Source organism: Etheostoma spectabile, chromosome 7, assembly GCF_008692095.1.
Source record: "Etheostoma spectabile isolate EspeVRDwgs_2016 chromosome 7, UIUC_Espe_1.0, whole genome shotgun sequence".
NCBI lineage: Eukaryota > Metazoa > Chordata > Actinopteri > Perciformes > Percidae > Etheostoma > Etheostoma spectabile.
In genome coordinates, this window is record NC_045739.1 from 425,698 (window position 1) to 438,294 (window position 12,597).

At 41.4% G+C, this 12,597-nt stretch overlaps 1 protein-coding gene across 2 annotated transcripts in view; it reads right to left on the bottom strand.

The window, feature by feature from the left end:
• Positions 1 to 12,597, bottom strand: part of oprl1 (opiate receptor-like 1) — a gene marked incomplete at its 3' end in the record, with an annotated part of 99,255 nt that overhangs the window by 10,622 nt on the left and 76,036 nt on the right. Inside the window, 1 exon segment of one of the 2 annotated variants that reach the window (XM_032520139.1) lies at positions 2,572 to 2,574. Coding sequence (XP_032376030.1) covers positions 2,572 to 2,574 — 3 coding nt within the window. 2 annotated transcript variants of the gene reach the window in all.

The window sequence follows — 12,597 nt, forward strand, 5'->3', positions numbered from 1 at the left end:
AGTCTGGAAATACAGCCGTTAAGCTCACGCCCAATCGTTCCACTTAATGTCCTCGTTATCAACCCCAACTTTAATCCTGTTGGTGACAATCCTGCATGAAGAAAAGCAGGTTTTCCTTTTGCACTTTCGTCTACAAACTGTATTTCTGGTCGGGGGATATAGTTGATGCTGTGGTTTTGGCAAGGTGTTAACACGTAACTTCCATGATGGCACAGCTGGCTTTGCAGGAGGACTAACCCCAAACGGACGAATCAGGAGAGAAAGAGACTTCAGGGACGATGACTGGCTAATATGACCATTTAAATTCCCTAAAACTGTGCTCTTGGATCCACTGACTTGGGTCCAGTAGAGAGGGAAACATACCGGAACCATGCCATCCCGGTCCAAGTACATGTCCTCGCATCTCTGGGGGCAACCGGCTGTTTACAGCTCAGTGTTTTATATAAATATCATAACCTTCAACTTTATCACTGTAAGACTTGTTTGGATGTAATGTAGTTCAGGTTAAATATTATCATATACCTGTAGGTCTGGTATACATCCAAGATGTCCCTGAGTACTGTAATGTCTTTGTAGTCAGGTTTCCCTACACTGTGTGAGAACACGCCGAAATTATAGTTCGATTTGCAGAAATTCCCAAACGTCTGAGAGGTTCGGTATGATTCAGCATCACTGCCAGGGTCATTTACATAGTGATCAGCATTCACAAGGTGCTTTGCATTGACTATATATGGTTAAAAATGGGCCTGTACAGGGCGGGATAACATGCTTATTTACATACGCACGCTTGTAGGTCATCTGGGATTTATAAAGGCAACATTGCTTACACATAGTTTTTTTTTGGCGTATGCCATTTTTGGCTTTTGGGCGTACGTACAATTTTATTAAGGATCCTATGCACAGTTTTATAAATGAGATCCCTGGCCTTTGCAACATGTTGAGGGTTGAGATCATTATGTGCTGGTCCTGATGAATTCAGTCTATGTGGGCTGCAGCCAGTCTCTCATACAGTATTCAGCCTCAGGTCTGGTTTCCACTACCTGATTAAAATATCCTGAAAAACTCCCAGCACCGCTCCCACTCCCTCCTCCTGTCAGAGAGCTTGTGGTTTATAGGGTTGTACCATATGACCCTATAAATATAACTATATATATATATATATATATATACAGTATATATGTAGGGTTTGGAGGGTTCAAAAGGATGAAAGTAATCAACGTATGCTTTAATTCAGGCTTCAGTCTAATTACTTCACCTGTTGCAACTTCCACCTAACAAAGTGTGTGTGTATGTGTGTGTGTGTGTGTGTGTGTGTGGGAGGGGTGTGTGTGTGTGTGTGTGTGTGTGTGTGTGTGTGTGTGTGTGTGTGTGTGTGTGTGTGTGTGTGTGTGTGTGTGAAAAGTGACAGTGTATGACAATGTTTCCTGTACTTGACATTTGTATATTTTGTGGCTCATTCACATGTAGCTTCAGGCAAAAGTCATGGGGTGAACAAAGATCACATGCATGACTGTCAGAAGGGTGTGTGTGTGTGTGTGTGTGTGTGTCTGTGCTGACATTTTCACAGGTTGGCATGTGGCATCTATTCTAGGTTGCTCTTTTGTCAGTTTTCTTCCATTACATTTGCTCGCTGGACTTTTTATTCAAAGTCATGTAAATTCTCTATCCCTATCATTATCATTCTCTATCCCTAAACATTAATGCACACTCTATACACTAAACTATTCAGCTTCTTTTTTCTGATGTTTAACAGCTATTTATTGTTTGTCACCAAGGCAAATTCCACAACCAGGGATCATCTCCACTGAAAAGATGTCAAATTAATGTCAGTTCTGTCTGAGTCATTCCCATTTCAACATCCCTGTGAGTTCTTTAACAAGAATCTTCATCCACAAGCATATTTTACCATTGAGAAGGTGTGTTAAGAATCCTTTAATATAGTGCCAACACTTCACTAACTCCTGCTTCATCCACCAGTGAATGTGCAGTCAGGGAAACTTCCTAATAGCTGATCATTTAAAGCTAATGGTTTAGGAGCTTTTGACGAATTCAAGCAGCAACACAGATTCTGCTGCGAGATTCTGCAAAAGTGCAAAAGCAGCGTGGTGGCATTTGTGTGTGACCTATGCTGATGAATGACACTGTGCTGTGGTGCAGAGGCTGCAGACCGAGCAACACGTGTCCCTCTGCCTTCAGAAGGCAGCAGGAATGTCAGGAACTGAGGAGGCGTTTACGTAGTAATAGTATTAGTGTTGGAATGCGATCAGTCTATATCAGCGACAATTCATTTAGGGGATTGATCCGGTGCCGCTGGAGGTTCCGACGGATGTCCCTCCCTTTGGGCTGGATGTCCACCACCTTCCGCTTTCCTTGGCATTCTAAACTCCGGTTGATTAATGAGGACCAAGGGCGTAAGTTTGGGTGCAACATTGGGGTGTTAGGGTTTGCTTCTCCATTCTTCCTTGCTTTTCCCCTCCCTGCTGTGGCTCTCAGTCCTCTCTGTGTGTTGTGTCGGTGTGTCTTCTCCTGGATCGTCACAACCTGCAGTGCATCGCACCTGTGCCTCATCACCGCCTGCATCACACCTGAAACTCCTCACCCATCACCCTGGCTGTTAAAAACCCTGGTTCAGCTCTCACTCATTGCCAGTTCACCTCACTCGGTATATTGCTCCGGCCACTTAGTTGTTTTGCCGTTTAAGTGTTGTTGTTTTTTGCTTACGACCTGTTCTCCAGCTACCACAGTTCACTTGTATTCGCTGCCTGCCATCACTTAAAAATCTCCTGCCTGTTTGCTCCTGTCCACCAGCTTGTCTGTCTGCTTTGACAACTCCCCAGCACACTATCATCTGGCTCCTCTATAACCTGGACTTCACCGCACCTCCTACCTGTTTGACTCTTCTTGTGGTTACAAATAAAACTCTTCCTATTCACCTTATTGTGGGTGTCCGCATCTGTATCCTCTCCCATGTTCCCTAACATGGGGGGGGGGGGGGGGGGGGGGGGTTGAGATCTCCAACTATCTAGGGAGGTCCCAGGACATGTCTGCATGTTTTGATAAAAAAGCCACAAAAACATCAAAAGATTTGTAGAAAAAAACTCAATGAGACAAACTTTTGGAAAAAGCCCAAAATAGATTATTGGGGGGGTTGTAACCTCAATGAGGACTATGGTTACCTGGTCCTCAGATCTCTGCAGGGAAAATCCAGACTGCTAGCTAGACTATCTGTCCAATCTGAGGACTATGGTTACCTGGTCCTCAGATCTCTGCAGGGTAAATCCAGACAGCTAGCTAGACTATCTGTCCAATCTGAGGACTATGGTTACCTGGTCCTCAGATCTCTGCAGTGTAAATCCAGACAGCTAGCTAGACTATCTGTCCAATCTGAGGACTATGGTTACCTGGTCCTCAGATCTCCGCAGGGTAAATCCAGACAGCTAGCTAGACTATCTGTCCAATCTGAGGACTATGGTTACCTGGTCCTCAGATCTCCGCAGGGTAAATCCAGACTGCTAGCTGGACTATCTGTCCAACCTGAGTTTTCTGTTGCACGACTAAGGAAGCTTTTGCAGCGGCACCGTGACTCCTTCCGGTGCTTAGCACCACCCAAGAAGATTGTGATTGGTTTAAAGAAATAAACCAGAGCACGTTTTTCTCCCATCCCAGAATGCTGTGCGGACTAGCCAGGCCCTCCTCCGCAGCGCTGTAGAGGAAGGTCTGGCTGCTCTGAGATCTAACTTTGGCCTGGATACAGTGCACCTACCCCCATACTGCAATCTGTAAAACACTTGGGATATGTGTAAAACCGGCAATGCAATGTTGCGGGCCAAGACGGGGGGTTGTTTGAAGTTGTTGTTGTATTTATAATTTAAAAAAATTAAAACATTTTAAAATGCTGGGGATAGGAAAAAAAATTCCGGATCGATCCGATTACATTTCCGATTCAATTGGATGTCAATTAGTTTGTTTTTTCTTTTTTGGGGGGATTTCAAATAACTTCTGCTCAAATATGTTTTTATAATGCACCAGCTCAAAACTGACATTAAGAATAGACCTCCAAAAAACGGTACCCGGGGACACAGTATCATTGCCAGCACAGGATGATGGGAAACAAAATGAAATAAAGCCATATATAGAAAGAGACGTGGTTTATTACATGGTGCGCTATAGAGACTCTAAAGCTAAGAAGGTAGACTTTGGTTTTTTTGCAGTGGTGGAAGAAGTACTCAGATCCTTTACTAAAGTAAAAGTGCTATAACCACATTGTAATACTCTACAATTAAAAGTCCTGCATAAGAAATATTAAGTAAAAGTATGTAAGTAGCATCAGGGAAATGTATTTTAAGTATTAAGAGTACTCAATGCAGATCCTCCCATTGTGGAAAGAGTAAAGGATCCACCCAGTTGTGTGTTTAATGGTCTCCTCATCTCAGCTGGACTTGTAGTAATATTTTTGGCTAGTTTCATTTATAATATATCAGCTTTTATAAACTACATGTGTTTTGTGTGTAGACTCATGTGAAAAGTAGCTGGGAAGTAAAGCTGTCAGATGACTGTGGAGTAAAAAGTAGCATGAAAAGAAAAGTAAAGTACAAGTACCACAACATTTATATTTAAGTATAGTACTTGAGTAAATGTGCTTAGTTACATTTCACCGCTGGTTTGTTGAAACCTACGTACACAGAACCCAAATCACACCCTTCTACTTCTGGTCCATGGGACCTATGTTTCAAAAAAATCTGAACGGTGATGGACAGGGAGAGGCAAATTATTATTTGATCCTGTTTGAAAAGAGCCATGGATTACAAATATGTTTGCCAATTTAAGAGATCATCTTTCAACCGAAGAAAGTCTCAGTGTATTGTTAAACAGTTGAAGTACAAGACTGTGAAAATACATAATTAGAAAGACAACACACTTCAACGTGGCACGGATGACATCTCGCTGAAGCTACGATGTTTCTGGGTATCGTACCGGGGATGGAACGTCACTTAAAAAAGCAGCAGATCTAACTCGTTCTTCTGCTTATCGGCTGAAAACACTTAAAGTATAAAGTCAGACTTTTGAGATTAAAGTCAGAATTCTGAGAATAAAGTCAGAACTTGCATACATTTTTCACCAGTGGCCCTAACCCTCTTCCATAGGTAAGATAACGTTACATATTTTAAGCTAGCTAGCTAGCGAGCAAGTAGAATATCAAGCCAGGTGACGTACATTGTGTGAGACGAGAGAGTTCTCTGAGTGGTACTATGACAAACCTACGGCTGACTGAGACTTTCTTCGGTTGAAGAATTATCTTTTAAATTGACGAACATCATATTTGTAATCCATGGCTCAAATCAAATGGGATAAAAAAAAAAAGATTTGCCTCACCGGAAGGGGCGTGACTTTGGTTCTCTACTCTCAGATACATGGTACCTTAGGAGCCCAGCAGTAGACAGCGTTGGTACAGATATGTATGTGTGTAAGTAAATCAGAAATGAAATGAAATATAACATCATGCATTCCGAGCATTATCTTTTTTTCCTGAAAAACCAAACCAGTTAAATCTGAAACTAATATACCAACAGCCCCATTCAAAAATATTATTAGTATCATCATCCGTTAATGATGTGTGACACATCACCTCAATACTACTGCTGTATCACTGCTTTTATAATAACTAGCTGATTAAAGATATACCACACCATCATGATGAGGCATGACAGTAATAATTATGCATGGTTCCAGTAATGACTTATTATTAGCATATCTATATTTTATTTAAATAAAACCTTCAGTAACGCAAGAACATCCAATCTGGAATTCTTCTACTTCTATTTATTTAGAAGCCCACTAGATGGTTTCAAGAGAAAGGCTTAAGCAATTATAATCCAGTGTATTCTCATTAACCCTTTGTTGAACAGAGAGCGCCATCTAGTGGGCTCAGAAAGCACAGACACTGGTTCATGAAGCTTCATTTGGCCATCGCTACTGCTCACCAAAAGCCTGGGTCTGTCCGAGGGTTCTGCCGGTTTAAAGGAAGCTTTTCCTCGACACTGTAGCACCAAAAGCTTTCTCTTGGGGCTCAATCGTTGGGTCTTTGTAAATGATGGCGCGGGGTCTAGACCTAATCTGTAGAGTGTCCTGAGATAACTCTTTGACACAATAAATACAATATAATTTAATTTATTCAACAGTCCTTTTGAATGTTAGGAAAACAAAACCCTTTGAAAACAAGATTGCAAGGGGTTATTCCCAATAAAGAATTTTCAAAAGTCACTCAAAGAGGTTAACACATTGATTGTAAACCATAGTTAGTGTGCATTACCAAAGCTTTATGTAGCAGCGTAACATGTGTGTGTCTGAACTGAAGTGCAACACTAACAGACTTCTCTACGCTGCCATGAGACACTTTAACACATCTCTAAGTCTGTTGGGGGGATTACTGCGAGCAGATCTTAGTGACAGCAGGGTGGCGGCTGATTATAGCCTCCCTTCTTGCCACTGTGTCCTTGGGCAAGGCTTTTGACCCCAATTACTGAGAGCGGCGTGCCTTGACTTTCCCTGCAGCTGTCGGGTTACGACGCTGCTCTGTGTGTTTACAGGAGGGGGGGGGAGAGGACAGGAATAGAAGTGGAGTGGGCTGAATCTTTACTTTCCCTGAATGTCATTTTGTTGTGGAGCTAGCAGTCATGTAGGAACACACACGCAAAACAAATTCTACACACACAGGAAGCAGGCGACAGGTGAGATGGGAAGGGATAAAAGGAGATGGAGAAGGAATATCGAACTAGAGTGAGGGTGGAAGGTTAGAAGAATGGAGAGAATATGCAAGCAGAGGGGTGTGGCAAAGAGAAGAGGATAACTGGGAGGATGAGAATGAAATGAGAGAGAGAACGGGAAAAAGTGAGAGTTGAATAAAGGAGACAACGATGAGAATAACATGAATGTAGTGACAGGAGAGCACAACAGAGAGACCGATATGAGTGACATTAATGAAGCAAATGACAAAAAATACGACTAAAAATGAAGCAGACGTTACTGTGGTGGATAAGGTGAAAAGCTAATGAATTAGATGACAAGAAATTGTAGATGAGAGTGACCCAAATAAGATCAACAAGATGAAAATGGAATGAGAATGACATGAATGAGAGAAAGGGAAATAACAGAGCGGGGAATCCAAAAACACATACAAAGGACAACAAGGGGAAAAGGAAGACATGAGCAAACCGGAGATGAATAGAGAAGGCAGGAGAGCTCAGCTGTAGAGTAGAGTAGAGTAATAAAAATGAATACAGGATTAGGCCATAGCTGCAGGCTGCGACTGGATCAATAACTAACAATTAGACCTCCTCTTCCTGCTAGTTACAACGCAGTACTCCACCTAACTGCCCTGGTTGTAGCTGTGTGTGGCCATGTGGAAAATCACTGGCATTTCACTCAGCTCTATGTTTACCATTAACATAAATATTAGAAGAATAATTGTTGTGTCCCCCACTATGCACCCCCATTTTCCAATTCTTCAATATTTACTTCTTACGTGCAGTAAATCTCAAAGCAACATCACACATCAACAGAGAGTATGAATACGAATCAGGAGAAAGTCATTAGATAAAATAGCACTTAAGGATTTAAAAGGCTAGGTCACTGGGGGGGGGGGGGGGGGGGGGGGGGGGGCAGCAAAAAGAGCTACCAGATGTTCCCAGGCCTCGATCAGGCCAAGAGGGGAAATCAATTCCCAGACTAGCGAGAGCCTGAACATGCACGCCTTTAAAAACAGTAGCAAGATCAATTCTGAAACTGACAGGGCGGTGAAGGGCAGAAAGGATTGGAATAACGAGACGTCCTCTCTCGGAACGGGTGGGCAGGCTGTCGGCAGCGTTCGGCACTAGTTGCAGTTAAAGTATTTTGATTGCTGGGGCAAGAGGAATGAAAGCTAGCTGCTGTAAATAAGGCTGGAGGAAATAAAAGCGTTGATGACCCCCCACGGGGTCGGGGGGGGGGAGGCTGACTCGGGTGATGTTACTAATCTAAGTTTGCAACGAGTCTCAAATTTGTTTCTATCTTTACATTATTCAAGCAAGACTAGAATGGTGGGAGAAATTGGACAAACCCAGAATATGACCCTGGGGGATCCCCAGAGCGTTGGAGGATGAGGATTATACTGCGAGTCAAAGACAGGTCCACATTTACCCTTTCACCTTCTTCCTCTACAAATGTTTTAATTTTGATTGCGTTAGGATTCAAACATGATTTTTAAAAAAATAATTCTCTTATGTTAGGACACTGGAATTCTGTGCAATTTCATAACAGTGCAATATTTAATACTCAGGGCTCTTGATACACCAAACTATATTTTTGCATAATATGTATACAAACCCTTTATCTTTCTTACTGTTTTATATATATGTACATAGTTGCTCTCAGGAATGTGCATTACTTTTTTTTTTTTCTGCACCACTTACATTTGATATTTTCTATTTTTCTATTTTGTGTTGACACTGTAAAGGCGTTGCTTCAATCTCGCTGCTCAGGGACTGCACTTGTGTATAATAACAATAAAGGCTTTCTATTCTATCCTATTCTATTTTTGTAAATTGTGTAACCTGCACCGGTAATGGCTGCTGCACTTGCTGAGCGTAGAATGAAATCAAATGATAGTCACAAATGAGGTACAGTACATATGAGAGAACTAGAAATCTCTCTATCTCCCCCCTGCCTCTAAATCTGGCGAGTGCAGCCAGGTCAGCAGCGAGCGTGGCTGACAGGGAACCCGATGTCTTCCCAGCGCTGGTTAAGGTGACCTGACTCGTAGCAGCTTCACCCGGGGGGGGGGGGCAGAGCGACATGTGAAGACGGCAACACCGATACGGATTGCCCTTTTAAAATGTTTACGGATCAACACATTTTTGGAGACAGTATCTACTTCCCAGATTTTTACAAGCGCATCGCTTGGCGCTGAAATATGATTAGTAGTTAATATTAAGGGCCGTTCAATAAGGCCAAAATCTTCTATCATTATCATTTCATACATAAACAGTACATACTGCATATACGTACATTGTTTTTGATATACACATACTGTATATATAGCATTTTTACAGGTGTTTCAATAAGTGAATAGCCTATTTGAAATAACCACATGGTATTTGTGTGAATTAAGTACTTGACAAATGAAAAGTATTTTCTCATTTCGTTAAGAAATGTGGTGCAAAATGAACATAACATCAAAATAATCAGAGCATAAGCATCGTCCAAATGGGGTAAATATTTCCATAACGCAGTTTGGCAGCTGGTTTCACAATGGAAACGATGAGGAAATCTATACAATAAAAAATGTAATATGGTTTGAAAATATGCATATCCTCATATCGCCTGGCCTGACGTGATAAACATGGAAGGAGAGGCTCTGAGAAGGTGGTACGGGATAAAAAGAGGGGGGATGAAGAGCAGAACACGGGAGAGATTATTCTGAAATTAAATCGATTTTATTTTTATTTTGATGGGATTTATTAACCATATATTGATGTGTAGTTGGTACCTCTACCTGCTCCACAATGATTCATTCATTCATTCATTCATTCATTCATTCATTTAAATGCTTTTAAATCAATCGCTGCTGTCAGGAGGTGGAGAGGTGATTTGCAAATTGGATTGGATCTAAACTGGAAAAATAACTTCATAAAATGTTTTTTAAATAAGCAATTTGTTTTGGGCATTTTCTGAAAATCAAAGGTTTTCACCCAACATACAGTGAAAACAAAAAACCAAAAAAAATCAGCCAGACTGAACTAACTGGACGTCTCTGTCTTTTGACCTTTTGACCTTCGAAGGATCAAATAAAACACAGTGGGCTCTCGCTCTGACAGTAAAACAAAAATGCATTTGTATTAATAAAAGATAATACATTACGATTGCTTAGGGATTACAACAACAGTCCTATTAATCAGGGCATTAAACTCGCCCTCTCCTTTTTCAATTATAAACATGTCATAACCAATAAGGTCGCTCTGTCATAACACGGATGAGTCAGGAGCTAAACAGCCAGCGCGCTGCACTGCACAGGGCAGGTTTGGAACAGATTCTGGTCATTTCCTGCTTTGGGGTTTGAATAACCTAATATATTGCCCCTTTGAGGTCATCATGCGCTAGTCTTTGTGCACCTGTTACCGTAGTAACTGAGCAGAATCCTTCGAATGCCTTGGCCTTTTTAGGAGAAGAGTTGCCATCTGTGAGATGTAAACTCCAACAGCGAGCATGTCGTGGTATCAGATCACACGCACACAAATGCTTGTCATCACTCACACACAACCCTATAAGGCAAACTTATTGCTTTGAAACACACACACACACACACACACACACACACTCACACACCCAACTGTGTATGTGTGGAGAAGAAGGACCCAGCTGGATCCACTCAGGAGAAACTGATAAGCAGATGTAGCCTACTGTATAAAATAATGAGATTAGTCTGTTTTAAACTGTTAATAAAGCCGCGGTTATCCGTCAGATGTCATCGGGAATCAAACCGACTGAGATGAACCGAAGGAGAGAGACTGGAATTCAGTTTATGAATGTCAGCATTTGGTATGAATCCAGCAGGTAGTTGCAGCAGTTTTGTTCACGACGTTACTGTAGCCCTTCTGAAATATAAAATATGTTACATTGCTAGTAAAGTAATGGCTGTGTGCAGGGACCTCATTAGGAGAGACAGACAGGGAGGGCGTAGCAACCCGGCTAAAAACTTGACCTCCCAAAATCTTTGCACTCCAATCTTTCGTTAAAATATTAGAACTACACTTAACGGCACGACTATCTTTAACTCTTAGCATGGTGGGGGGGGGGCTCCGACAGCTCCGGTGTCGCACTGACCGCTACAAGGAATCATTCCTACCACAGGCAATAAAACATTTGGACACGTCATCACTGGGTGTTAGATAAGACTCATAGACATCACAATACTGTACTATAGTGCAGAAACATTCAGTTTACTTACATCTTTATAAATACTATTTCAGTGAGGGGTACATTTTCATTCGCCACTTGTATATATACGTTTGTACATTCTTTAGAGTCAGCGCGTTGAGCGATGTGGAAAAAAAGAGATAGAAGAATAGTGTGCTCAGTTCTCTGTGAAGGGTTTTAAACCATTTTATATTAAAGCCAAGATTAATAACTGCTGTAATTGCAGTGGACGCTTGGCCTCTCCTCTTCTCATCCATTCATTTATCAGATGGAGAAGATCTGCTGCCCGTTTCATGATTTGTGACAGTGCGGCATAAGGGACAAGGCATTTAGTTGTATCGCATCTCTTTTTAGATTTGCTATTCAATAACACAAACTGACAACAAGTGCTCTCTGATTATTATTGTGATTGTACCAAACTACTTCCTGTTATGCCCCATGCCGCTCGGAGAAAGAATCCCTATTTATGAAGCATGCGAAGAATGTTAATTTAAATTTGGTTCACATTTTTTATCGGGTTGATAGCATTTTTTCCCTTTGTGCATGAGACATGATATCAAGTGGTTTATTTATTACAGTGGTCTTAGGGATCCTTCTACCTTGTGCTGCTGTAGTCTAAACATTAATCTGAAGGCATTCACTTACAGAAATATAGTACAGAAGTAGTAAATAAATGTATAAAAGAGTACAAAAATATACTTTTATACAACATGTCATTTTCTGCCGCTAGGCGTCTCTTAATCAAGACAATGGATGTAAACATGGACTTTTGATGACGTGGTGCAGTAGCATTATGGGAGTTGTAGTTTAAAACAATTGCTGATTAAATTGCATCTGTTCACGGATAGGTTTTATCTGAACCGGCAGACAAAAACTCATGAGTACACATGACACAAAGCTAATCCTGTTACTCTCTCACGCACTCTACCACACACACGCACACACACACACACACACAACATACCAGCTCTGGTATTCTCTTACACAGATACACTAGAATGACGTAGACACAATGGGCAATACACTGATATTAGATCAGCATCAATAGAAGAGGCTAGACATTGTCTTCAATTTTGGATTTCATAATAACGTACTGGATGTCTTTTGTTGTTTTAATGGCTGCATTCCAGTAAAGTGATGTCATTTCCTAAACTTACCAGACTCCTTGCTGTTTTTTTGTTGCCTTCACCCACATTCATTGCATCCACATTATTGGTGATTAGTCATCCAATAGTCAACCCTACACTATCGAGGCAATATCGACATCAATGTCTTTGGTCAAAAAACATGTTGGTGTTTGATTTTCTCCATATGGCCCAGCGTAGGCCCCTTCCGTCGGCTACAGCGTAGGCCCGCGTTGAGCTACTTACAAGCATAAATCAGCCTTTAGGAAGAAGATTGGCACATTTACAGAAAGGTTAATTAATCGGCGCTGCCCTTTATAATTAAAATTCATTTAAAAATAAATTAAAAAAACATTGGCATGTGGCAACATATGAAGAGCTATGAAAGTAAACCATGAATGGATCTGACACGGACATTGCTTGGCATGAGCAAGATCACAAGACAGGTTCCAGACTTTCTTATTGCTGCAGGACTAGCCAAAGACTTTGGACTGAAGAAGAAGATGAAGAAGAAGAAGAAGAA